Source organism: Solea solea, chromosome 3, assembly GCF_958295425.1.
Source record: "Solea solea chromosome 3, fSolSol10.1, whole genome shotgun sequence".
NCBI lineage: Eukaryota > Metazoa > Chordata > Actinopteri > Pleuronectiformes > Soleidae > Solea > Solea solea.
In genome coordinates this window covers 2,236,849-2,263,614 of record NC_081136.1, presented here as the reverse complement: position 1 = coordinate 2,263,614, position 26,766 = coordinate 2,236,849, and the positions used below count along the sequence as shown (strand labels likewise).

The window sequence follows — 26,766 nt, the reverse complement described above, 5'->3', positions numbered from 1 at the left end:
AAGATTACTTTTAGTTTTAAGGCCAAAAAAACAACAAAACAGAGCAATTTCAACTGGTTAATTATACACCAGATTATAATAATCCTAAAAAATCATTACATCACTACACGGATCTGTAGTGATGTAATGTCACTGTCCCCTGGTGTTCAATCTAGGGAGCTACAGCAGAGATTTGATAGGAACAAACATTTTTGAAACTTTCAGTAGTTTCTTGTTCTTTACGTATTAAATACCTGCATTTAATATTGTAAATGATATATATATATATATATGTACATATGTAGTATGAATTACACAAGTTATTTACTTATATTAATGTTAACAAATGTATGCATTGTATTAACGCAAACCATATAAAAAAATAAACAAACATAACACCAATAATTTCTTTTAACCCACTGTATTATATATTTACTATAGCTTAGGTTTTATTTTCTAATTTTAGTTGATTCTATTTAAGCGCACAGCAAAACACTGAGTGAAATTCCTTGTATATGTACAGTAAATGTACTTTTTTCTACTTTATTATTTCACGGCATTTTAAACAGAAAAATTAAAACCACTCACACATCAGTCACCGCTTAGCTTAGTATAAAAACATAACAAATCACATAGGAAATGGGAAATAAATACATATATATGTATAAATATGTATATATATATATATAAATATTCTTATTTACACAGGAAAAGTGGACAAACATGAATATGTTATGATTTAATTTATTTTCACAGATGACAACAAAAAAGGAAAAACTGATTAAAAATAATAATAAAATAAATGGCCTTGCCTTTATTGACAGATAATAAACGAAAACAAAAAAATCCTGACTCGTCTAGTCGTTATGCTAAGCTATGCTAAGCTAACTACACATACGGTGCATTTGAAGTTCTGCGATGTAATAAAATATGGTAAAAAATGTCGTTCTGTTCTTACTCCGGTGCGTTGATCATTCTTTCTTACACTCCGTCACGTTCACCGGCGTGATAACGAGCGGCGCGTCGTTCTTTCCCGACTTGTTGGTGCACGGACTGAAGAACGGGAAGATGCTCTCGCCGAACGTGTCGTTGAACGTGTAGATGTGGATTTTGGCATCGACGTTGTAGAAGGAAACCTGCACAGGACAAATTAGTTTATATGTATATATATTTTTTAAATAAATAAATCTCCCACAATGCACCTGTCCTTTGTCGTAGTCCACAAATACCCCGATCTTATGAGGTTGAAGGTTCAGGTGAACGTCTGTGGACGCCGCCGTGCGAATGGCGTATTTGTTCCTGAGGAGAGAAGTGAGGAAACATTTGACCACATTATAAAATTATAAATCCAGTCTGGTATAAAAGTACTTAGAAGTGATACTTGAGTAAAAGTTGAGTACTTTTAAAACTTAAATAATATTATAAAAAAAAGTGACTTCAAATTCTACCAAAGTCATTTTCTGATAACAAACTTGCACATTTATCACTTTTAGGTACTTTATACAAGACTGGTACTGCCGTATAATGTTGATTATTTTCACACCGTTTCCTGTTTTATTTTGAAACTATTTTGAAAGTGCTTCGCTTCCTGTGCTCGCTTTGAACTCGTCGTGTTCGCGAACATGGAGGCCGCGGAGGCTCATTCTTCATCAAATGACAGGTCAGTGTGTGCTCATTTTAGTTAGTAGTTAAATCTGGTTAGTTAGTTATGACAGAGTTGTTGAAATTCGAACCTTTTACAGCTTCCACTTTTGTATTTCCTGTGTAACATTAACTGCCTGTTAGCGAGACATTTGTAGCTTCTGTTGCTAACAAACGTCTTTTTTTTTTTGAGAAAGTAAATCTTTACATCGTTTAGTTCAAGATAGCAATTTAATTGTTAGGTACAATTATCAATAAGACTTCAAATAACTTTTTTTTTCTACCACCAAATTCACTGCACTTATAAAAATAAATAATAAATAGTATAAATTAATAAATACTTTTCCCCCTGCTGACTATCAAAAGTTAGTCGGGACTGGTGACGGCGTTGCACCTGAACTCTAGCTTAGCCACAGCTAACGTAGCATTAGCTACACATGTGCTAACTCTTGAGGTAATTCCTGTGGCATTTACCACGTAGAAACACCAGATAATTGGGTACGCAGGCACCAGTAGGGGGCAGTAACCGTATGTACAGCAAAAGACACTCTTAAAAGAATGACATCACATCAGGTTAAGCTATTACAGCGACTAGTGCTAACTAGAAAGCTAATTTTGTCCATGTGATAAGCATCATGATGCTGTATTTCATACATAAATATCACCATAGTGACATGGTCACAGGCACCAGTAGGGGGCAGTACAACAGAAACAAACAAACAACAAACAACAGGGCTTGAGGAAGTACAGCTGCAGGGGGCGCTACAGCTTTGTGTTGTTGTTCCTTGACACAATAATACAACAGTGTTGTCACCATTTTGATTCAATTACATGATGAAAACTCACTTGTTTCTGAGGCTGAGGAACCAGTATCCGTTGATCGGATTTACTTCAATCTTCCCCTTCCTGTTTATGGATTGCTTGGCCACGCCCAGATCCCAGTCCGTTTTCCCGCCGACCTCCACCTGTTTATATATCATGTTTACATTTTTTAGTGAAAAAACTATTTTGTGAATATTTTCTTCTTTCTGTGATTTTTCAGCTTCTTAAATGTGAATATTTTCTACTTTCTTTGATTTTTCAGCTTCTTGAACGTGAATATTTTCTACTTTCTGTAATTTTCAGCTTCTTAAATGTGAATATTTTCTACTTTATGTGATTTTTCATCTTCTTAAATGTGAATATTTTCTACTTTCTGTCATTTTTCAGCTTCTTAACTGTGAATATTTTCTACTTTCTGTGATTTTTCATCTTCTTAAATGTGAATATTTTCTACTTTCTGTCATTTTTCAGCTTCTTAACTGTGAATATTTTCTACTTTCTGTGATTTTTCATCTTCTTAAATGTGAATATTTTCTACTTTCTGCGATTTTTCAGCTTCTTAACTGTGAATATTTTCTACTTTCTGTGATTTTTCAGCTTCTTAAATGTGAATATTTTCTACTTTCTGTGATTTTTCATCTTCTTAAATGTGAATATTTTCTACTTTCTGTGATTTTTCAGCTTCTTAAATGTGAATATTTTCTACTTTCTGTCATTTTTCAGCTTCTTAAATGTGAATATTTTCTACTTTCTGTGATTTTTCATCTTCTTAAATGTGAATATTTTCTACTTTCTGTCATTTTTCAGCTTCTCAAATGTGTCTGTGTTTTACCTCCCAGTAGTGTCTCCCAGAGGACATGGCCTGTCTTCCCAGGACACACACCACTCGGTCAAATCTCTCTGGATTGTCTGGAAGCAGCTGGTGTTTGTCTCCACATTTCACCTGCAGGAGAAAAACCAACAACAAGGTAATCAATAATCACTTATTATTGATACACATGTGTCCGTCTGTAGGGATTCATAGTTTTACACGGCGATGCATTCCTTTGAAAGACAAGGTTGTTTTATGTGTTGACACATACTCATGCTGAGTGTGCTGTGAGCGCCCTCTGCTGCTGTAAGACAGACACGCACACGCTCTCACTGATTTTCTCTATGGGGTTTGGTGTGGGAGAGTGAGTGGTTTTACAAACTTCAGTTTCCTGTTGGAAAAGTCTGTCTAACAGTGAGATAAAGGCGTGAACATGTGACGCAGATGTCGTAGACATAAACTGACGTAGATTTTATGAACTGAGTCTTTTTCTAAGTGGCTAAAATCAAATGTTTTTCCGTGTGTTTCCGTGCTGGCAGCCATGTTGTCTTCACTGTGTCATAGACTCACACTCTTCATATCCTCCGACAGAATCAGTCGTGGATGTGCAGTGTGACAGTCCAGAGTTACATCCACTGTGTTGAGGAAAGAAATGGATTAATAATAATAATAATAATAATAATAATAATAATAATGATAATGATGACAATACTTTTCTAAATAGTAAAACAATCTGTTTGTGAATGTCACGTACCTGCATATTCCTGCACCCTCTTCATCCCTGCAGAGAGAAATGTTACAGATTATTAACTCCACCAAAACTGAGCCACCAGGAACCTATTGTTAATCCTTCAGATTATTTATTTTTCAGGGGGTTAACGTGCATAAAAACTCTTGAAACTTGGCACGGAGGTCAGGTCTGGCGAAATTGCGATATAGATATAGTTCCTGGACCCGTGTGTTGCTCAAGGGCTCTGGCGCTCAATGTAATCTGGTTTGTGTAAAGTAGTAAAACAGTGATACAGTTCAGACGCAGTGAACATGGACACTCACTGGGTTGTGTTGGAACTGGACTGGGCTCCAGTGCTGAACTGGTAAAACCTGGGCAGGAAACAAGGACATGATAATTTAGTTTATCTTGTAAATTCAAATAAGTGTTAAACTACAATCAATTTAACTTTTTTTTTTTTTTAACATTAAGAGTTAAAAACACCTTTTTCCAAAAATAATCATTGTGTTATTATTAAGTTTATCTATTAAGTTCATTATCAAGATAAACTTAATACAAAGACATAATAATTATGATTATGTTTTTGTAATTTCTGGTTTGCAGAAACTACAGGTGTTTAATTAATTCTACCACTAGAGGGCACTAACTCCATGCTCAGTAACTGATGTGAATATTTTCTAGTTTCTGTGATTTTTCAGCTTCTTAAATATGAATATTTTCCAGCGTATACAAAGTCTCCTCTCACCTTTCTCTGCGATATTCCTCAGCTCGTCGTTGAACTTCTCCACCAGCGCTGCCAGCGTCCTGTAGATGCTTCCTGTTCCCAGGTTAGAGTTCAACGACACTCCAGACCAGTTTTTGGCGGGTGGAGGACTGGAGAGCTTGGGGAACGTCTGGCAGAAAAGAAAAAGAAAAAGAAAGAAGACTGAAATGATGCTGGAGGACTCCAGGAATGCTGAGATTCCGTGCTGAGATCCTCACCGACCTGGACGCAGTGACCGTGGTCGTCGGACTGCGCGAGTTTGGCGAGGGCCTTCTCTCTGCGCCGCAGCTCCTCCACCTCCTGCTCCAGCTGTCGGATCATGGCGTCGGCCTGGTGCGCGGCCGCTCGCCGGCTCAGCTCCATCACCTCCATCAGCTCCGCCTGGGATCGCTCCACGGCGGAGACCAGAGCGGAGAAGAGGCAGACGCTTCCCGCCGTCTCTCGCTCCACCGCCGACTGAGGAGAGAAAACGCGTGAGGAGACGTCGGATCCTTCGAGACACGCTTTCAAAGTAAGGTTCTCTCTCTTTTTTTTAAGCTGCATTAAGAAGGTGTTACTGCAAAACTGTTCAAATGTCTGCTGGAAGCGCACAAACCGAGGAATAACCTGAATCTTAGAAACTTAACGTAAAAATCCCGGGAAAATCGAGTAAAACGAGACATTTTCATTAAGAATAAGGTTAAACATTCGGTTAAAATCTCAAGCTTTTCCCAATAAATTTCTCCCATTATGGAATAAAAACATGAAAAAATGTGTTCATTTCTTTTCAATTTTGAGGAAAGAAAAGGTGCGTTTGATCCTTCAAGACAAATTTGTAGTTTTTAGCTGCATTTATAAAACCTAAAAACATTAAAACACCCTACAAATGGGGGAGTCACCTGTCAAAATCTTATAAATTTGACTTTAAACTCCTGGTAAATTTATAATAATCAAAGTTATGGAATGAAGTTGTGTGTTAGGGGAGGAGCAACAATTACGTGGAACCCGAAAAAGTTGCAAATGCAACCAAAGCTTTATTGGTCACTTCCCCAGAAATGTGGGTATTATCCCAAAAATAAAAATGTTTAAGTTAAAAAAGGAATATTTTTAAATAAAGCTCCAAACCTCTGAATATTTTTTTTTTTTTTTTTGGATTAAGGTTAAATTTGTAAAAGTTGTGCAAAATATCACAGAACTAAAATGAAAAAATTGGCGGGAAAAAAAAGTTAAGAAAACCCTGGGTGTTTATGTTCACAGATGTGGTCAAAAAGTTAAAGTAAAGCCTCTGTACGTTGTTGTTGTTGTCATGATTATGTAGACGACGATGATGAATGGATGAGAGCAGGACCGACAGGTTCCTCCAAACCTCCTCACCTCCAGTTCACTCACTGACGTTCTGATCTCCTCCATCTTGTTGATCCTCTGTCTGATCATCTCCTGGATCTCCTGCTCCGACGCACTGAGCTGTGACTGTCACACACACACACACACACACAGTCATCAGGTCGTCTGTTCGCCGCCTCTCGTGGTGTTTAGTGTTCGTACCTTTGTTTCCCTCCATTCGTCTTCAATAGACACCGTGTCGTGATCCTGGTGACGCTCGAGCTCACAGTCTGGACAAATACAAACTCTGTCTGTCCTACAGTAAATCTGTCATGACAGAGAGAGGAAGTGGTGTCACAAAACAAACGTCTACAATATCTACGTCACATGTTCACGTCATTATCTCACTGTTAGACAGACTTTTCCAACAGGAAACGGAAGTTTGGTAAACCACTCACTCTCCCACACAAAACCCCATAGAGAAAACCAGTGATTTTAGCTCACAGGGACACAGGAGCTGCTGGTCTACTGCTGCCTCGTGTGGTCACTTTGTGTCACTGATTTCAATTATAACAAAGGATTTTTAATGCCGAATTGACAAAATAAGACATTTGAACTTAGGGATGGAGGCAGCAGTGGATCAACAACTCCTGCGTGCTGTGATGTTAAAATCACTGTTTTTCTCTATGGGGTTTGGTGTGGGAGAGTGAGCGCTTTACAAACTTCAGTTTCCTGTTGGAGAAGTCTGTCTGACAGTGAGATAAAGACGTGAACATGTGACGTAGATATCGTAGACTTAAACTGATGTAGATTTTATACCACAAAGTCTTTTATGAAGAGGCTAAAATCATTTTTTCCCTTATGTGGCAGCCATGTTTTCACTGAGAGTGAGTCAGCACTGACTGTGTCAGAAAGACCTCAACGTACCATCAGGCCTCTGTTGTGAACGTCACAGACGGAGAGGCTCAGGCTGCTCGCCGCGCCGCTCACTGTGAACCTTCGCCGGCTGCTGGAGCGCGAGGGCGGGGCGGCGGGGTGATGAGGCGAGAGGGCGGAGCTTAGAGCGGAGAGCGGACTGCTGTTTGGCAACGAAGAACCCAGCGTTGAAGAGACGGCGTCATTGTCTGAGGCAGATACAGAGAGAGAGAGAGAGAGAATTTTAATGTTTTTATTCAACTCATTTTACTCGACTTGTTCAAACTAAGTTCTTTTTTCCACGTTAACGTGAGTTCAGTGAGTTCAGAGAGTTCAGAGGGGGAACCGCGTCTCACCCTGTGGCTCACCGTCGCAGTTTAACGTCAGCGCTGACGGTGTCGGCAAAGCTCGGGGAAGTTTATTCCTCAGTTCATGAAATAACTCGTCAGGTGCCGCTCCATCTCCTCCTCCTCTTCCTCCTCTCTTCTTCTCCACCCTCACCACTCCTCCTCCTCCTCCCCCCTTCATGGACCTGAACTGCTCTGTGATCTCTCGCAGTGTCCTGTTGATCTGGAGATCTGGACGCTTCTGGAAGGTTTTCTTACACAGAGGACACTGACACACCTGAGAGAGAGAGAGAGAGAGGGAGGGAGAGAGAGAGAGAGAGTAAATGTTTTGAATGTTCCTTCTCTTAAAGATAAAGGAAGGAAGGGAGTTAAAGAAGCAAGAGAAAGAAACCTTAAAGGGGGTAAGAAGGATGGAAGGAAACCAAAGGTAGGAACGGAAGCATGGGAGGAAGGAAAGCTACAGAAATCAATGGTAAGGAAGGAAAAAGGGGACATTGGAAGGAAGGAACGCTACAGAAACCAAGGAAACCAAGAAAGGTGGGGGTGGAAAGAAGAGAACAAGGAAAGGAAAGAAATCTAGAAAAAAAAAGGTTGGGGAAAGAAAGGAAGAAAGGAAAAGACACGGGGGGGAGGAGGGAAGATAGGATATAAGGAAGAAGGAAGGAAAGGTACAGAGACAAATTGTAACAAAGGAAACAAAGAAACAAAGGAAGGAATGGAAGTGGGAAGGAGGCAAGGAAGGAAGGAAAGCAGCAGAAATCAAGGGTAAGGAAGGAAAAAAGGTTTGGAAGGAGGAAAGTAAAACTAAAGAAACGAAGGAGAGGACACAGGAGGAAGGAAGGAAGGAAGGACAGAAGGTGACAGAGACAGACTGACCTTGGCCGTGTCCCAGTATCTGCTGATGCAGTTCATACAGAAGCTGTGGCCACACGGTGTCGACGACGGGTTGGTGAAGACCTCGAGGCAGATGGAGCACTGGAACTGCTCGTCCGACAGGAAGCTGCCTAATAAGGACATCCTGTCAGAGGAGAAACCATAAAAAAACGTCAACGATGACAAAGTTTACGCTCGATCTCTACTCGTCCTCGTCCGTCCACGTCTGCGACAAACTGACCTTACACCGGGACATAAAACATGGACGTCGTCTTCTGGTTCTCTGGAGGACGCCCATGTGGTAAAAGTAAAAAATATACTGAATCGCCACCAGGGGGCGACTCTACTGGACGCATGAATGGAAGTCGATGGGAAAGTGAGCTTCTACCGATACTTGAGTTATAATAAGATGTGATAAGACGACGCGGTTACATAAGCTGTTTATCTCCTGATGCTGAGATTAAAAAAAAAAAGGACGATAAGCAAATATTCAAGTTATTATTTATTTTGTTTTAAAACAGGAGGCGGAGACACACGGACACATTACTTATATAACACACACATATTTTCTGCTGCCGCTTCAAATCAGATTACAACGGTCAGGAAATGTCAGGAATGAAGTTGAGCCACATTGTGCGGCGAAACATCACGTACATGCGGCAACGTTTATGCATTCAATAAACAATAAACAATAAACCAACTTAGAACCAACACATAGAACTTTAGCTCCACAATAAGTAAAAAAAAATGTCAAAGTTCACTGAAAAAGTTCTTTCTCCTCTCGTAGATTAACAGAAAACCCGAATTCCTCTGCATCTTCGAGCTTCACTAACGTGACGGCAAACTGTTTGCAGGACTCAGCACAAATAATCGCTTCACACCTGTTAATCAAAACGTTGGACGTGAACACGTGAAACTGCAGAAGGAAAATACTCGACACACGAGTACGTCAAATGAAATACTTCCTTATCCCTGGTTCTTTGGCGTATTTTGGACGTTTCATGACACGTGGACTAAATTGAGGCAAAGACTATTGTTAAAAATTGTGTTATTTTTGAGCACAAACAGCAGAAAATGTAGACACTGCAGTGCATATACGTCTGTTGCTCTTCTGTTGTTATAAAGTATTAATTAGAATCCTGAGATATTGTTGAAAACAGGTGTAAAGAGTTAAAGCTGATACCTTAGCAGCAGGTGAGACGGTTGGCGTGATGAAAATGTATCCAGGCCAATCCAAAACGTATCAATACTGTGTGTCCTGATCGGTTTGATCACTCGTGTGTGTGTGTGTGTGTGATTTTCATTTACTGTAGACGAACAAAAAGCACCACGCCTACTTTTCTGTCTGTTAGTCAGGTCAGTGCAGCAGGACTGGTTACAGCAAAGACACACACACACAAACAGTGCACACAAAGTAGGTCAAAGGTCCACTGTCTCTCTCTGAAGTCGATATTTTTAAATAAAATGGTGAAACTGCATTTTTTTCGATGGGAACAAACAAATCAAATCATTTATTTTAATCAGCCATGACAGAACCGCGCTGACCTGAACATAAAAAAATGTTTATAAAATGTTTTTACCAAAAATAGGCTTTATAAGCATGTTTTAAAAATTAATTATTTAATGAATTCTTTTATTTTATCATCGCCATCGTCCGTGAAACGCGTGTTCTGGGGCAGAAAACTCTCTCTCATATATTCGCACAATTTTTTTTTCATTCCTTTGGGTTAATGATGTGTTACCGTCGCGGCGAGATAACGCGACCCAGGCGACGTCTTGTGTCCCCAAACAGGACAGCGTACGTGAACATTTTGTTATGAGACGTGTTCTTTTAAAATGCTGCTAATGGAGTAAGCTAACGTTTTAGGACCAATGCTTTTTCATCAGGGGCTATGCTAACACTGAGATTTAATACCATATTACTGTTAGCATGAGTTGTGTTCTAAACCAGGCTAGCACATTTAGCAAGTATTCCTGTGTGCTAACACTTTCATATACCATATTACTGTTAGTCTGACTATGCTAACACTACCTTGTTAACAGTGACTATGTCATACTTCGGTTTAACACCATATTAGCATGATATGTGTTAGCGTAGTCAGGCTAACACTGACATTAAGATAAGATAAGATAGCTTTATTTATCTCACAGTGGAGAGAAAATGGCGTTTTATTGCTGTGTGCTAACAAAAAACAGGATAATGAAATTGTGTAAAAAGATTGTTTTTAATCAAATTTATGCGAGTAAATTATTCTATTATCTCGTCGATAAAAAGGCGGTGGTGAAATGGTTTTATTCAGCATGAGAAAACAAATAATACAATAGTTCATTCTTTCATTTTCAATGACAAGTGATTTACGATAAAATAGAAGTAATGAATAAATATAAAACAGCTTCTGATTCCAGCTCTGTCGCCACCATGTTTCACTGTGTTCCTGTCTTTGGCCACTAGTGGTCTGTAAATGTATAATAACAATAATAATAATACTAAGTCACACCAGTTAGTTTCACAATCATGTGGCAACTTGTAAGTTCTGGATGACGGACATATTCCTTCTTTCAGGGCGTTTTCCTTTGTCACAGGCTTCTTTCTCTCAGACCTTTGTTGTTGTTGACACTGCTGGCTCTCTTCATGTGGTACACAACCTCAGCTGCTTCATCAGAGAGAGTCTGCAGGAGAAACACGAGCTCAACTATGGACCCTTTTTTGTTTTTAAACGTTACAAATAACACACGTTATGTGTTTTGTTCTCGGTTACCTGGGACTCTGAGGCAATGTCATAACAGATTGTCGTCATGGTGTCCATCCAATTGCCATAGATACTTTCCTGCTTCTGGACTGGTCTGTTCTGGCTGTGGAGTAGAGTGAGGTGTGAGTGTGTTACCAATCAAAATATCCCAAATACATGAAGACCCCAGACCACCCCCTGGTGGGCTCTAACGGGACTGCAAACGTTTTTAAATTTTCACTTTTATAACTTAACCTAAAACAACCGTGAAATATAGTTATTATTCATGTTCAGTGAATCAGGTTTTTTTTACAAGCCCTGTAGCTATTCGAGTTGTCACTGTTTGACATTTTAAAAGTGCAAAGTCATGGGTTTTATTTGTTTTCATTGACCTTTCTTTTGGACAACGTAACGGTAAATGAGGGTGAGCATGTGAGTCTGTGTATAAAGTACCTTACAGTGATACTTGGGTAAGTATGAAGTATGTTACCAGAAAATGACTTTGGTAGAATAATATTACTTAAGTAAAAGTCTTAAAGTATATGACAAAAGCCAAAAGAGGGGTTTTTATCTGTGGTGATGTAAATATTGACTTACTCAACCCAAAACAAAATACGATGATTGATGACTTCACTAATATGATGTAACGATGGGCTTACAACCCCTCATTACACGACCGAGCAGGTTATAAAGACACGCAAATCAGAATAAGTAGGTGAAACCATGGCTAACAAAAACATTGATAAATGCCTGCAAGAAGAAAAACGCCCTGTATAGACAATACATAAGATTAAGGACGGAACAGTCTGAAACGAGATACAAACAATATAGGAACACAACTAAATGGCATCCTAAATGATTGCAAGAAAGAATACTATAGTAAAAAAACTATGGGATATTCCAAACGATGTGATCAAAAACACAAACAAACAAAAAACCTAGATACCCTCCCTACTTCAAGGATAATAACACGAAGGAAGATAACATGGAAATCATAGCAGAAAGATTTAATTCATTCTTTGTCAATGTGGGGCCGAATCTGGCGAAGAACATTCCTGACTCACTCCTTCACTGGGACCACTTTGATAAGGACATAGACAGAAACCCCAGCACTATGTTTCTCACCCCAGTGAAGGACAGAGAGATTAGACACCTGGTCATCAAATGCGTAGCAACAACATCCACGGATGTTAATGACATCGACATGAAGCTAATTAAGAAAGTAATAGATGGAGTCGGTTCACCTCTAGCACATATCTGCAACCTGTCATTTCAAACTGGGACATTTCCCACCAAAATTAAAGTGGCAAAAGTAGTGCCATTGTTCACGAATTTACTAATTACAGACCAGTCTCAATATTGGTTTTGTCAAAATATCATAAGAAAAAGAAAAAAACTTTGGTATGATGAAATTATGTATTGTACGATGAATATATGTATTCTGTGGGTAATGGGGGCGGGACTAGATAAGCTGAGTGAACTAACTGCATGACCGAAATAAATAAACATACATACATACATTTACTTTACTTAAGTATCAAAAGTCATTTTCTGATATTAAATGTACTTAAGTTTCAGAAGTAAAAGTAGTAATATCTCAAAAAAGGTTACAAGGACATCGACAGATATCAGCTGTGTAGATGAGCAGCTCTGGACCTGGATCAAACACCTCATACCTGATTTGTTGAAGCAGGTCTCGCTGAGCTCGTATTTGCTTCTGTGCTTCCTGAACTCGACCGTCCATGGTCAGGGACGCACAGAGCTGAGCACAGTGGACGCCGAGCACCGCCAGGTTAAACGTACTGTCCCACATCCCACTGAGGACGGGCGGAGAAGTCGTAATTTGAACTCATTTGAAGTAAGGCAGAGTCAAATGTATCTTTGCTTTGTGTTTTGTGTGAGTTTTACCTGCTGCTGGTAACTGGTCGCTGCTGGGTGATGACGCGAGTGACTCTTTGTTGGTCTCTAGTTTTGAAGCTCAGCTGAAGTTGGAACGGGACTGAGTTTCTTTGGAGAAAAACTGAAACAAAAAACAGAATTAAATGTAGAAATTCTGTTTCTGTTGGACGTCCCCACAGTTCACTGCCAGGTCACGGTCCCCACAACGTACATAAACTAACACCATTTTCTTTGCTTAGTGTGTGTGTGTGTGTGTGTGTGTGTGTGTGTGTGTCTTCACCCTCCATGAACTCTGGTTTGACAGCAAATTGAAAAGTCATCTCCAGTCCTTTGGTCACGTTCCCGATCTCTCTCACAAGTTTGTGTCTGTTTTCCTCCTCGTAAGGAAAATACCTGCAGAGAAATGATGATTTAAAAAAAAGAAACCAACTCTGTGTTTCATGTTTACACGTAAATAACTGAACATACATCACGATAAAAGCAGTGGACTCACATCGTCTGGTCAGTGTTTACACAACAACAACAACAACAACGTGGACGAGTCACTCACATGCCGTCACAAGCGATCAGCGTTGCCGTGACTCCCGTCGCGAGCACGTTGTCCATGGAGGCTAACTGGATCTCTGTAGCGATGGTGCCGATGGTCACGATGTTGACCTGTGCAGCAGATGAACGTTAGTGACCGTGAGGTTATTTTACAGCTGACACTAACAACTCTGTGGGTAAAGTGTGATCACGTCTCACCCGTCCACCCGTGGTGTCGGCTAATCGCCCGATGTCGGCCAGACGACAGTCTGTCCCTTCAAAAGTCATCACTGAGATTATGACTCTAGAAAGAGACAAAGACCGTGTGTGTGTGAGTTGTTAAGTTTAAGAAAATTCACCGTTGGGTTTACGATCGCGGCCTGTTCTCGTGGCCGTTTTAGATAACGATGAGTCGGCAGAAAAAGCATAAAAAGATTTTACTGTCACAACTCGGGTTGTTGTGGATTATTTCAGTTTTAACTTTAAATTTTAAGAGACTAGAGACGTGTGTGTGTAGTCACCCGTTCTTCACAGCCTGACGAGCCAACTGTTTGTAGAAATACGTGGTGAGAGGAGAAGACGACGGAGAGAACGTCTGTTCCATCTCACCCAGTCCAATGTTGGCTCTGCCGTCAGTGCACACAATCACCTGAAAACAACAACCGCAGGAATGAGATTATTTCACTAAAGTGCTGTCATTGTCAGTTCATTAGTTCAGTAACATATCAACATCTTAATAAATGCATTATTATCAATGTCTTTGTACAATTTACATTCATTTATCTGTCAAACAGTGAAAGAAAATTCACATGTGAAATCCTCCCTCACCTTTGACCCGGGGTACTTTGACGCCATGGCGACTGACGCTAACACCGCGGGACCTAGACACGTAGCACCCTGTTCTCTGAGGCTGCACAACACACACACACACACATATTTTATTTACTTCAAAAACAAAATTGACTCTGAATCATCTTTGAGATAAAAAAAACAGGCTCTGGCTGGAAAAAAATGATCTAGTTTTAGGAAAACAGAATAAAACAATTTCAGGAAATAATAGAAATGTATCTCATGAATGCCCAAAAACTCATTTGAAAAAATAGTTCTATCCAAAAAATTATCTCATAAAATCAGAAAAATGTATCTGAATTTGTTTTTTCAGGAAAAAATTCACAAAACCAGAGAAAAAAAACATTACAGGAAAAGTGATCTCATAAATTCAGAAGAACAGATTTTGAATGATTTGAAAAAAAATTTTTTTCCCAAAACAATTTCTCATGTATTTGGAAAAATGTATCTGAAGAAAAATCACAAGACAAGAAAAAAACATTTTTGGAAGAATTTCTCATAAATTCGGAAAAATCGATTTTTTTTTTTCCCGCTGAAAGAAATTCTCACATAAACAGAAAAATTCTCTCATAAATTCATAAAATAACATTTTGGAAGAATTTTCTCATAAATTCATAAAAATCTGATTTTTTTCTTCACTTCACATAACTTCACTTCACATAAAACCACAAAAACAGAAATGAAAACTGTAAATTCAGTAAAAAAAAAATGGAGCTGAAGTGAAAATATTAAAAGTTAAAGATGTAAACATTTTAAATGTCGTCACTTAACTCTTTAACGCTTTGCAATAACTGTTCGTGCGTCTCAGCGATACAGTGAGGGACGCTGTAAGCCACGCCCTGTTCCCATACATGGTCATAGTCGACCAATGCCCAGTCTCTGAGAGTGAGAGGAGCATTAGTGCCATCTCCATATATGACGACCTGTCACACAAGCAATGACAGGAAGGTTAGATATGATGTAGAGATATATGAATATAAGTACTGTACATCAGAGATGTTTGGTTTATATTTTTGATGAAAACCTTCCTGTGGTTAAATCTGCTCATTTTACTGTACATGAAAAAACAACAGGAAGTCGTCGACAGCGCTGAGTCGATACTTTTTGTTTTTCACATCCTTTTGAAGACATGAAAAACAAAAACAGTAGCATGTTTTAATCTGTGGCACCGACGCCATGCCCAATACCACACATGTAGTTATTTTTCTGTAGTAATACTTCCTTCATTTCTATTTGATTATTTTCTAATTTCAGTGATTTTTCACCTTCTTAAATGTGAATATTTTCTAGTTTCAGTGATTTTTCAGCTCCTTAAATATAAATATTTTCTAGTTTCTGTGAGTTTTCACCTTCTTAAATGTGAATATTTTCTAGTTTCTGCGATTTTTCACCTTCTTAAATGTGAATATATTCTAGTTTCTGTCATTTTTCAGCTTCTTAAATATGAATATTTTCTAGTTTTTGTGATTTTTCACCTTTTTAAATATGAATATTTTCTAGTTTCTGTGATTTTTCACCTTAAATGTGAATATTTTCTAGTTTCAGTGATTTTTCAGCTTCTTAAATGTGAATATTTTCTAGTTTCAGTGATTTTTCAGCTTCTTAAATGTGAACATTTTCTAGTTTCAGTGATTTCTCAGCTTCTTAAATATGAATATTTTCTAGTTACTGTGATTTTTCAGCTTCTTAAATATGAATATTTTCTAGTTTCAGTGATTTTTCACCTTCTTAAATGTGAATATTTTCTAGTTTCCATGATGTAAATAATCGTAAGCCCTAGCTAATTGAGTTCTTTTACCTCGTCACTGAAAGTCACCAGTGCCACTCTCCTGCGGGGCGAATGCTGCAGCAGGGACGACAGCGCCCCCTGCAGGGCGTCCTGGATACCCTGTGAAAGAGCAACAAAACGTTTAAAAAAAACAGCTGCACGTCAGCGTGACAGTCGTCTTCATGGTGACGCTCCTCACCTCCAGTCTGGAAACATGAGCTGTTAACCTGCTGCCGGACGTGACCTGAGGATTAGATTATTAAAGATTATTAAAAATTATTTAAGATAATAACACACATTATCCCTGTGTTTAAACGGTGTCTCTATGAGCTTTGGTGTGGGAGAGTGAGTGCTTTTACAAACTTCAGTTTCCTGCTAGAAAAGTCTGTCTAACAGTGAGATTGTCACTTCTAACGTTCCAGAAATACTAACGATAAATGAATTGTTTTACCGCTGTAGTGACGCTCATGCTGCCAGAGACGTCCACACAGAAGACGACCAGCGTGTCCTCCAGGTTCTGGTAGTCGTCATCGCTCTGGTCGTGCAGGTAAACGTCGTCGCTGCGCGCGGACGCTCTGTGACTGACGCGCGGCGCGTCGTCCACGTCGTCCACGCCGTTCACACACCCGCAGAACTCACACGCCCACAGCTGCACGACAGGAAACACAACACACGGACGCTCGGCTCATTTCATTCAACAGTTACTTCAGAGTCAAGCGCTGATGTTTGACCTTTAAACGACATTTTTCTTCTATAACTTTTATCACTAAATATTAAAGACATCGTTGTTTTTTTGTTTTTTTTAGAATGATTTGATTTGATTGGACCGACATAAAAGATCTAAAACCACAGTGATGTTGAGGAGAATATTCGCTCACATTCTGCTGCGTGGAACTCAGACACGACCAGGCTGCACTACATTTCCCACAATGCACCGGGCTCCGAGTCGTCTCCACACCTGAGACACAACACACAACACAACATTGTGTTAGTTTACACTATGGGGTGGACACACACACACAAGCTTCTGTTTATAAAGTGTTTGTGTGTCTGTTTGTGTGTGTGTGTGTGTGTGTGTGTGTGTGTGTGTGTGTCACCTTGGCTGGTATTAACCAGTGTCCCCACACTGATGGACACGACGTTGACGTTTGCGTTCGTTCTGCTTCCTTCTCCGTCTCTCCTCCCTGCTGCTGACACGTGATGAAGGAAGGAGTGAACAAAACAGAGAGGAGGAGGAAGAGGAGTAGGAGGAGGAGAAGACTCACCTCTGGGTGGGACAGGTGGGGGCAGAGAGGGGGGAGGCTGTAGGGAGGGGAGAGGTGGCAGAGGGAGGGACAAAGGACGAGGTTTTTTAAGGCGGCGAGGAGGAGGAGGAGGAGGAGGAGACAGACCTGACAAAAGAAAACACATTTTTATAAAAGTGTCATGTTTGTCAAAGAAAATTCACATTTGACTAAAAAAAACAAAGCTTTATATATATATATATATATATATATATATATATATATATATATATATATATAAATATAAATATCTTTTTTTTGAGACAACTGAAATACTTTGTAACGTAACCCACTTTTTTTTTAAATAATGCTACTTTTATTTTTCATAACATTTAATAATGTTTTTTTTGTCAATTATAAGCTTTTTGGCAAATGAAAGCCTCATTTTATTTAATTTTATTTTTTTAATAATGCTACTTTCATTTTCCAAGTCATGTTTTTGTCAACTTAAATTTTTTTCATGACAAAAACTTGTTCTTTCCTTCGCTTTGTCACGCTTAACTTTTTCGTTTTGACCTCATTTGAAACTTTTTGTCAAGATAACATCTTTTTATTCTCCGTGCATATACTCAGCACTTTTTTTTTGCATCATTTAAATGAATGTGTGGACTTTCCCTCGCTCAATTAATCTGTAGCTGCGATTCTTTGTCTCTGCATTTGCAAGCGTGCCCCCCCCCCCCACACACAATCTTTTCATAAAGGTCAAAATTAAAAAGATGTTTTTCTGAAAATGTTCTCAAGAGTGCTGCAGTGAAATAACAGGAAGAAGCACTGATGTGTGTGTGTGTGTGTGTGTGTGTGTGTGTGTGTGTGTGTGTGTCTCACCATCAACAGCCTCTCTGTCAGACTTGTTTTTAACAACACGAACATCTGTCCATGCTGAAAGAGTAAGAAGTTCATTAGAGTGCGTTAGCCGGTCATCTGTAACTCAGATGAGAGAGGCTTTTATTTTGAAATAAGCGTAGCACAGTCCTAGATTATAAATTAAGTTTTATATTTTTTAATTCATGTAAATATTATGGGATGTTAAAGTGCTCACCTGCTCCGTCAGACGTCCAGTTACAAACCACATGACTGCAAGCAAACTCCATCTTGCACACAGACACAAAAGATCATGTTAGCCACCAACACCTTATAATGTTTTAATTGCAAATGAGCTTCCTGGCATTCATTGTTACCGTGGCAACCGTGGCCTTGGTTTGGTTTCTTTCTTTCATTTTTGCTGACAGTGGTCTGAGTAAAACCATGTGAGCTCACGTTTCCTGTTTGAAACGCTGAATGTGGAAAACCAACATGATGTGCTGTAAAGGCCTGAGACTCTCCCACACCAAACCTCATAGAAAAAAACAGCGATTTTAACGTCACAGTGGACACAGGAGTTTGTGATCCACTGCTGCCTCCATCACTACGTTCAAATGTGTTATTTTTACACTTTGGGATCAAAAATCATGCCTTCAGATCTCCTCAGTGACACAAAGTGACCACACGAGGCAGCAGTAGACCAGCAGCTCCTGGGTCCCCGTGAGCTAAAATCACGGATTTTCTCTATGGGGTTTGGTGTGGGAGAGTGAGTGGTTTACAAACTTTAGTTTCCTGTTGGAAAAGTCTGTCTAACAGTGAGATTAAGACGTGAACATTTGATGTCGATGTCGTAGACTTAAACTGACGTAGGTTTTATTAACTGAGTCTTTAACAGACGTTACAAAAACATGTTAAACATAGGTTACAAAGACATGTTAAACACACGTTACAAAAACATGTTAAACACACGTTACAAAAACATGTTAAACACGCGTTACAAAGACATGTTAAACACACGTTACAAAAACATGTTAAACACACGTTACAAAGACATGTTAAACACGTTACAAAAACATGTTAAACAGACGTTACAAAGACATGTTAAACACGCGTTACAAAAACATGTTAAACACGCGTTACAAAGACATGTTAAACACACGTTACATAAAACATGTTAACTGCGCGTTTACAAAAACATGTTAAACGCGCATTACAAAAACATGTTAAACATGTTACAAAAACATTAAACACAAATGACAAAAAACATGTTATCTTCACACATTCCAAAAACATGTTAAACACGCATTACAAAAACACGTTAAACACGTTACAAAAACATGTTATCTTCACACGTTACAAAAGCATGTTAAACACACATTAAAGGGATTAAAAGCACGTCAGTAATTACCTCTGCTGTGATCTGTGAACAGTCGCTAAAACTGAAAGCAAGCCAGTGTGTGCGTGTGTGTCTGTCGCTGCAGCTTTTTCAAATATGTGTGAATGTGGGGGTGTGCACAAAGATCAACTGTGTGTGTGTGTGTGTGCGTGTGCGTGTGTCAGGAAGTAAAGACAGAGTTCAGAGAAGTAGAGATGTCAGAAAGAGACGAAAGCCATACACCAGATGATTTATCAATCATCAGAATATAATCAACTAAATCAGTTTGATTTTTAAAACAACAACAAGAATAATAACAATTAAAAACATCATACGTGTTTTAGTGATTCTACAACCTGAAAACCCGGAGATGGATTCACATTAGCGCATTTCTGAGACTTCATACCTGAGATGTTTTTGCCATGAAGTCTCACACAGATTTACCTCTTGACCTCGTGTTGCTTTTAAGCCAAATCACCAAAGCGCCGAGTCATGCAAGCTCAGGGAGAACGAGGAAATAACCCAGATGATGTCATCGCAGGTGTCGTCACACGGCGACATCACCACACTGGTTTCAGAGCCGCTATTTTGAATCCTCTGGGTCTTGCCTGAATCCATATTGTTTTTATTTTCAATCAGAGAAGAAGCTACGGTTGCTACGGTTACTACGTAGTTTCTTCCACGCGTTAACAGATCGGAAAGTGATTGGTTGTGATTTTTCGCACAATTGTCGTATCACAATATTTACGATATTATCACGATATTAAAGTCACAATACGATACTACGATAAGATATTTAAGTCATGATACCATAATCACAATATTTAAGTCCCGATACGATATTATCATGATATTTAAGTCACAATACGACACAATAAATAAATATCGTGCCACACCCATCGTTCTTGTTAAGAACGCGTGAAACAAATGTGCTCCGCCCCCCGATGGACGTCCATGAGAAAGTTTCACTTTCTGAACCCGGAAAAACTTCCATTATGTATTTACATCTGCAGACTGTGAAGTCTAGATCCCCCTAGTGTTAAAAAGTAAGAACTGCAGGAAAGTAGTCTTTCAATAATGTTTTATTTAATTAGTTTACACTTGTATTACAATGTAAATTACATATTATTATACAAATCCCTGTACAATTCCTCTTCTTCGAAGTCGTTTTTCATTACGGAATGTTTTGCTTCCGAGCTTGTTATTCAAGTTTAAAGGACTACACCGCGTAATTAGCTCATGTGATCGTACGATGTGTTTACTTCTGAACCTCCAGAGAATCCAGCACCGCTCTCAGGATGGCGGCTACAGCCACAGCGCCGGGGTCGGGCAGGGTGACCCGCTCTGCGGCGATATAGCTGGCTCGCCCCGCCCTCGCTGTGAGGTCACGGGTTGCCTCCGCCCCCGAGGCTGCTTTCTGGAGAAAAGGTAAGAAAATACAACTCAAATGACTGAATGAAGTTATAAAAACCTTAAGTACGTACAGTACGACGGTGTGTTATTGTCCTGTACCTGCACTGCAGCCTGCAGTATCACCATCTCTCCACCAGGTGGAACGGTGGTCAGCTTCATCAGCTCCTCCACAGCAGGACACAGAGCGTCCAACTGAAAAGACACGAATAAATGATGATTAAATAGTTTAAAATGAAATTTTTTTTATTAAATTATTTAAATTTCTCACCATAGTTCTGTCTCCAGGATCAGCACCACCATATCTGGAGGACATTAGATATAAAACTATATTCTATATTCAAATTAGGAATTAACTTGTGTTGAAAAAGCTAAAAAAAAAAAACATTAACTGCACAGAATTACAATAATATCTGAAAATAAACTTGAAATAATAAAGTATTTTAATCTCTGTCGACCTAAAAAAAACCTTGAAAATAAATAAATAAAAAGACCTCCTCATGGCCTGTGTCCCAGCATGCATTGCGGCAGCCCAGGCTGCAGCGTTGCTCCGCCCCTCAGTCACATGACCCGCAGCTGCAGTCAGGAACAAACTGTACAACTGAAGAAAAAAGAAAATTAAAAATACGTAAATACGGTAAATTCAGCGATGTTGTCAGTGTAGTGTTTTAAGTTTTCCACTAGAGGGCACACTACAGGAGTAGTACGGTGTTAGCATGATGTAAACAAACTTATAATATTGGAATATTTATATACAAAATATTTACTTAAAAATCCGCACCTTAACTGCGATGTAAAAACAAGAAAATGAAAATGTATTCCCAACCAAATGGTACGATTAAATTATTTCAGTTTGTTTTAAAAAAAACATTTATTTAATTTTAATTACCCCAAAATAAATTCATTAATTTTGGTGAAGATAATCGTATGTGAAGTGTCTCAAACCCGCGGCCCGTGGACCACATTGTGGCCCACCACTTAATATCAAGTTATAATGCAGTATTTCTAAATATTTTTGTTTATTTTTGCATTGTTGATACATTTGTTTCAATGTTCAATTTCAAACTAATGACTTATTACTGCCCCCTAAAGTTCATCTGAGTATTGCATTCATCTCTCTGTGTGTGTGTGTGTGTGTGTGTGTGTGTGTGTGTGTGTTTGTGTCATCACGTAACATCAGGTTACGTGATGTGAAAACTGTGTGAAGACCTACAGCTCCTGAAGATCCGCCCATCTTCTCCTGGACCAGTCCAGCCAAGACGGACAGGAGTTTCCCGGGGCAACCAGGGATCACATGACCCTGGAGCCACTCCTGAATGGCTGAAAACAAACAAACAAACAAAAAAAACATGTCAACAAACACCTTGTTTTTTTGTTTGTTTGTCACTTTACAGTGATTTGGGAGTTTCACTCAAGAGTTGTACCTCTGGCGCGCTGAGCGTGAGTGTTCCCACAATCTCCGTCCCCGGCAGCACGATCCAGGGAGTTGAGTTCCTCCTGTTTTTCCAACAGCGTGGAACAAACGCGCTCTAATGCGTCACGCATCACACAACTCAGTGGACCTACAGAAAATAAAACAAGGTAATTACAGACTTAACTTGTTTTTTAGTCGTGTTCCAGAACTCATAAGCCTGTTTTTAATGTTTCCTAATGATTATTTTAATATTTTCCAACATTTATGGCTCTTAAGCATGTTTTTTTTTAAATGTTTTCTAATGATTATTTTTAATTTGATATTAATGGACATTTATAGGTAAAATGTAACATTTCACCACCTTGCACCGTAGTATTGACCCCTCTTGAGCCTGTTTTTTAATGATTATTTTAATATTTTCTGACATTTATGGCTCTTAAACCTGTTTTTTTTATGTTAATTAATGATAAATTTGATATATTTTGGACATTTATGGCTAAAATCTAACATTTCACCACCACCACCAGGGGAGTAGCGACCCCTAGTGTTGGTGTGAGTTTGTGATATTTTGAAGAACATTGGTGGAAACAAACCCTCAGAGTGTGTGTCGTCGTCCTGCGGTCTCGCTCCTGTAGCTGGAGCAGCTGTGACGTGGCGACCTCCACTCACGCAGGCACCGCTGAGGTTTGGCCAGGCGGGGGCGCTAGTCTTAGCATCTGTGTGGGATGAAGGAAGCGTTGGAGGAAGCATGAAAACACACAGTATTTATATGTACAACCTTTATCTTTATTCTTCAATAATCAGCTGTCACTACGGTCACAGCTACTCTTAAGTCATAATAAATAAAAAGTACATTAATGTACCTCAAATGACCTGGGGACCACTGAGTTTTCTAATTTGGTCACCAAATGTCTGACATTTGAGAAAAAGATATCAAAATTATAATATTTATGATGATGTTTCACAGGATTTCAAAATAAAAGCTGCTGAAATTCTCCTTAAAGTTCAGACAAACATACGTGTGTGTGCGTGCATTCGTTTCTGTGTGTGTGCGTGTGCATGCATGTGCCTTTGTGTGTGTGTATTTCTGTGTGTGTGTTCTCACCAAACAGTGTGAGCGTTTGGTCGTCGGCGATCATCACGGTCAGCGACATTCCCGCCATCTCCAGCGACGTCATGAACGAACCGCACATCACCCTGGCAACCGTCACCCCGCGGTTCTCTGTAACCACGGAAACCAGCCGTGTAACCACTCCACAGATGTGTTTGACAAGTCACGAGTGCGGCTACTTCCTGTTACCGCTGACGTGCAGATGACTGAGAGCTATAAGCTGTGCAGCCACAGCGCCCTCTGTTGGACCACACACACACACACACACAAAGTTTGTCATAGTTACCCAGACAGATGATGGCAGCTCGAGTAACAACAGACATCTCCAAACATGACAGAGCTCCGAGGTTGTTCACACACACAACCACACTGTCTCCTGCAAGACACACACACACAGTTTAAATAAACACATTTAAAGTCACAGTCATTATAACGTGTGTGTGTGTGTGTGATCACCTGATTTGAGCGGCAGACATGATTGGCTGTCAGGGTTGGTCATGTGAGCGATCATAGTTTTCACCACCTCGTCTGCGGTCGTCACCTGATGAGCGACAGAACGGTTAGCGGTGAAAACGGAGTCACAGGCTGCTGTGTTGACTGAGGTTGACTCACCTTTGACCTCTTAATTCCAGGTTCACCGTGGATACCTGTGAGACCAGACGGAAACATGACACAAGGACATTAACGTGACATTTTTCTGTCCACGTAACAAAAAGACTTGTATTATAAAAAGTCTACGATATGTATGTCACATGTTCACGTCTTTATCTCACTGTTAGACTGACGGAAGTTTGAAAACCACTCACTCTCCCACACCAAACCCCATAGAGAAAATCAGTGATTTTAGCTCGCGGGGACACAGGAGCTGCTGGTCTACTGCTGCCTCGTGTGGTCACTTTGTGTCACTGAGGAATGTCTGTATTAAATATTTTAAATGCCGAATTTTACAAAATAAGACATTTGAACTTAGTGATGGAGGCAGCAGTGGATCAACAACTCATGTGTGCTGTCATGTTAAAATCACTGATTTTCTCTATGGGGTTTGGTGTGGGAGAGTGAGTGGTTTTACAAACTTCAGTTTCCTGTTGGAAAAGTCTAACAGTGAGATAAAGACGTGAACGTGTCCTTGAAGATATTGCATTGTAAACTTGTGTTGTCTTCTCAGTCACTGTCCCCCGCACTCATCATCTCTTACCGAGCCCCAGCTCCATGTCCCCCGCCGGCAGGTCAAATGACGGCAGGCAGCCGGGGACGCTGCACGGAGACAGACTCACCCCCAGTGTCCCTGAACGAAAACAAACACGGAGTTTGGTGTTTGGTTTGGAAAAGTATCGCTCGCGGTGACCACAGAGGAAAGAGCTGGAGGAGGTGAAAACTCACCGATCCCTTTTAAGACCGCCGTCACTTTGGCAACAATCTGGTCCAACGAGGAGCCGTCTTCTGCCATGGCACCTGCCAGCTGACAGGAAGTGAGTGAAGGGAAGTTAAGAAGAGAGCTGTGAGTGTAAGTCAGCTTCTCCCGCCAACATGGCGGAGTAAACAAGCCGAGTCATGTGACGTGTGGTTTATTTTACCACACCGTGTGCATGAAAGTCATTATTCACGGTTTGTTCACCTTGTGTACGAAGACAGTGCCACACAAGCCCCTCCTCCCGGCTTTGCTGGGTCGCTCGAAGGCGCAGTCCTCGGCAACGATCACCATGTCGACGGCGACGCCGCGGTTGCGAGCTTGTTCGGCGGCCAGTCCGAAGTTGAGACGGTCGCCGGTGTAGTTCTTCACGATGAGAAGGACTGCGGACGCTCCTGGAGAGGGAGCAGTGACGAGGTTCCTGAGATTAACGCTCTGTCCTTAGACCCTCTGTCCTTGGACCCTCTGCCCTAAGCCTCTTTGTCCTTAGACTCTTTCTCCTTAGACCCTCGGTCTTTAGACCCTGTGTCCTTAGACTCTCTCTCCTTAGACCCTCTGTCTTATTTTGAAGGACAAGTGTTCATCAAAGGGTTTAAGTTGCACATTACGTCCAATTACAGTAGATTTTACTACCAAGTGTAAAAACACGATTAAAAACACGATAAGCCGCCCACAGAGCCAGTTTTCTGGGTGTTTTTGAGGAAATGAATCACAGAAAACTTGAGTCTTACAAAGAGTCGCTTGAGTTGATCATTTTATAAATATTTTTAATACATCTGTCGTTTTTTAATGTTTTTAATGATTCTCATTTTTCAGGTGACAATTATTATTATTAATAATAATAATAATAATAATAATAATAAATAAAAACATATACATATATATATATATATATATGAATAAATAAATAAATAAATAAGAAAAATACTAAAAAATCAAAGGTAACTTTTGTGTTACCTGCACAATGTAAGGATAAGATGGCAGCCAGAATGCTGGCAGGAGGCGGAGACGCAAACACTCCACCTGCCACTGCAGCTGACAACATTCCTGCTCCGACATAACCTGGAGACACAGAGACGAGAGATTAAAGTGAGATGGATTACTAAAAGATAATCTCATAGTACAAGTCAAAAGGTGAAAGTGGATTAGATGACTGTAAAGGATCCACCTCCATGTGCTGGTTCATGTCCTGACCCTCCCCCTGACAGCAGAGCCACTTTACCCCTCAGGTTGTCCAGGTCGGACCTGAGCACGACCCTGTGACCCTGCAGCAGAGACAAACCCCCGCTGGACCTGACCAGACCACAGAGAGCCTCGTCCACACAGCTGTCCACCGAGTTTATCAACTTCCTCTGAGGCTGAAAGACACCAAATAATGAATGAAGCTTTTCAAATGCAGAATTTTACAAAACAAGACATTTGAACTTGTTGATGGAGGCAGCAGTGCATCAATGACTCCTGTGTGCTGTGATGTTAAAATCACTGATTTTCTCTATGGACTTTGGTGTGGGAGAGTGAGTGGTTGACTGGGTGTCCACACTTACAAACTTGAATTATCCCTTTAATATACATAGACGTATAAGACTCATCATATGATCATGTTATGCAGTGGTAACACACACAATAACATCCCTACAAACTCCACATTAACTTGTTTTTCTTCAGTTTCATCACAGCAGACTCTGGACTCTGATCTCTGTTATTACAAGCTAATGCTAACATCTATAAAACACCACCTGTCCTCATTCATGTCACTACAAACAGGCACTTTTCTGAGTCTAGCTGACTAATTATGTCCTAGAATAACTTTTAAAAATCATTATATTGTCACTTTTTTACCTCCATTTGTGACATTTCTTGCTTCTTTTCCCTCCCGATAGACAGGAACCAGCAGCGTCAAGTCAGCTCCGTTACGATAGCATGCCGCCGGATGTAGTGTACGTTAAACCTTCAAAGTAAAAGCACATGGTTTTTCTTTTCTCTTAATCCTAGCGGACGTTTGGAGTTACTC

The 26,766-nt window shown here is 39.9% G+C and overlaps 3 protein-coding genes and 1 long non-coding RNA gene across 7 annotated transcripts; 1 reads left to right on the top strand and 3 right to left on the bottom strand.

Annotated features, from left to right (window-relative positions):
* Positions 1-707: 707 nt before the first annotated feature.
* LOC131456799 (E3 ubiquitin-protein ligase TRIM39) lies at positions 708-9,447 on the bottom strand. Of its 2 annotated transcripts, none has more exons than XM_058625441.1 (15): positions 9,367-9,447; positions 8,187-8,328; positions 7,320-7,587; positions 6,976-7,172; positions 6,271-6,375; positions 6,100-6,195; positions 4,969-5,202; positions 4,729-4,876; positions 4,307-4,354; positions 4,008-4,034; positions 3,824-3,888; positions 3,275-3,385; positions 2,467-2,585; positions 1,182-1,278; positions 708-1,115 (listed from the first exon to the last, which is right to left on the bottom strand). In XM_058625441.1, the coding sequence occupies exons 2-15, from the start codon at positions 8,325-8,327 to the stop codon at positions 951-953; spliced, it is 1,821 nt and encodes a 606-aa protein (XP_058481424.1). In that variant the 5' UTR covers position 8,328; positions 9,367-9,447; the 3' UTR covers positions 708-950. The 2 variants fall into 2 exon arrangements, with proteins under 2 accessions (XP_058481424.1, XP_058481425.1); XM_058625442.1 differs by having other exon boundaries at positions 7,332-7,587.
* LOC131456801 (uncharacterized) lies at positions 1,573-24,966 on the top strand. Of its 2 annotated transcripts, XR_009239937.1 has the most exons (6): positions 1,573-1,639; positions 3,282-3,410; positions 4,751-5,257; positions 20,689-20,840; positions 22,217-22,403; positions 24,513-24,966. It is a non-coding gene; the product is annotated as an uncharacterized LOC131456801 (long non-coding RNA). The 2 variants fall into 2 exon arrangements; XR_009239938.1 differs by lacking the exons at positions 20,689-20,840; positions 22,217-22,403; positions 24,513-24,966 and adding an exon at positions 16,413-16,500.
* Positions 10,283-19,507, bottom strand: si:dkey-9k7.3 (circularly permutated Ras protein 1). 2 transcript variants are annotated; one of them, XM_058625439.1, is made up of 19 exons: positions 19,446-19,507; positions 18,276-18,327; positions 18,062-18,115; positions 17,219-17,344; positions 17,051-17,143; positions 16,832-16,911; positions 16,405-16,602; positions 16,153-16,197; positions 15,984-16,073; positions 14,957-15,108; positions 14,165-14,246; positions 13,858-13,985; positions 13,556-13,640; positions 13,362-13,468; positions 13,092-13,204; positions 12,821-12,932; positions 12,589-12,729; positions 10,943-11,036; positions 10,283-10,853 (listed from the first exon to the last, which is right to left on the bottom strand). In XM_058625439.1, the coding sequence occupies exons 2-19, from the start codon at positions 18,325-18,327 to the stop codon at positions 10,761-10,763; spliced, it is 1,845 nt and encodes a 614-aa protein (XP_058481422.1). In that variant the 5' UTR covers positions 19,446-19,507; the 3' UTR covers positions 10,283-10,760. The 2 variants fall into 2 exon arrangements, with proteins under 2 accessions (XP_058481422.1, XP_058481423.1); XM_058625440.1 differs by having other exon boundaries at positions 17,051-17,140.
* On the bottom strand, positions 20,476-26,684 carry tkfc (triokinase/FMN cyclase). The gene is made up of 17 exons (XM_058625443.1): positions 26,595-26,684; positions 25,924-26,113; positions 25,713-25,817; positions 24,963-25,150; positions 24,728-24,806; positions 24,543-24,632; positions 23,960-23,994; positions 23,804-23,888; positions 23,634-23,723; positions 23,342-23,458; positions 22,830-22,952; positions 22,247-22,384; positions 22,036-22,142; positions 21,317-21,423; positions 21,094-21,127; positions 20,925-21,017; positions 20,476-20,829 (listed from the first exon to the last, which is right to left on the bottom strand). The coding sequence occupies exons 1-17, from the start codon at positions 26,607-26,609 to the stop codon at positions 20,671-20,673; spliced, it is 1,755 nt and encodes a 584-aa protein (XP_058481426.1). The 5' UTR covers positions 26,610-26,684; the 3' UTR covers positions 20,476-20,670.
* Between the last annotated feature and the right edge of the window lie 82 nt (positions 26,685-26,766).